Source organism: Arachis ipaensis, chromosome B03 (assembly GCF_000816755.2).
Source record: "Arachis ipaensis cultivar K30076 chromosome B03, Araip1.1, whole genome shotgun sequence".
In the NCBI taxonomy this organism is placed as follows: Eukaryota; Viridiplantae; Streptophyta; class Magnoliopsida; order Fabales; family Fabaceae; genus Arachis; species Arachis ipaensis.
Window position 1 is genome coordinate 110,426,535 of NC_029787.2, and position 340 is coordinate 110,426,874.

At 36.8% G+C, this 340-nt stretch overlaps 1 protein-coding gene across 1 annotated transcript in view; it reads left to right on the plus strand.

Moving 5' to 3' along the window:
* LOC107630894 (E3 ubiquitin-protein ligase CHFR) overlaps window positions 18-340 on the plus strand; it is a 5,520-nt gene continuing 5,197 nt past the window's right edge. Inside the window, exon 1 of the mRNA XM_016334174.2 lies at window positions 18-339. Within this exon, the coding sequence (XP_016189660.1) occupies window positions 279-339 (61 nt within the window). The 5' untranslated portion in view covers window positions 18-278. The remainder of the gene's footprint in view (window position 340) is intronic.

Sequence of the window (340 nt, forward strand, 5' to 3'; positions counted from 1 at the left end):
AAGACATGGGTGTTTATCTATTCTGAAAATACAAAAAACCGGCAACTTCAACAACGTTCCCAGTTCTGACTGCGACACAATAGTTAACACTTTTCTAGTTTTCTTTGTTCAAACAAACGTCCCTCTTTGATTCTCAAAATGTAATTCTTCCCTTGCACGCTTTTCCTTCCTTTTCAATCTTTGTATAAACCTCTTACATTCACAAAAAGACTAAATCTTTGTATAAAACCCTCATTCATTTTCCAAGAAAGAAAAGGCATTTCTTTTCTGATCAAACAATGGAAGAAATGGCAGAAAGCTCCGGAGCCAAACCCCGTGATGAAATATGGGCTAAGCTTGG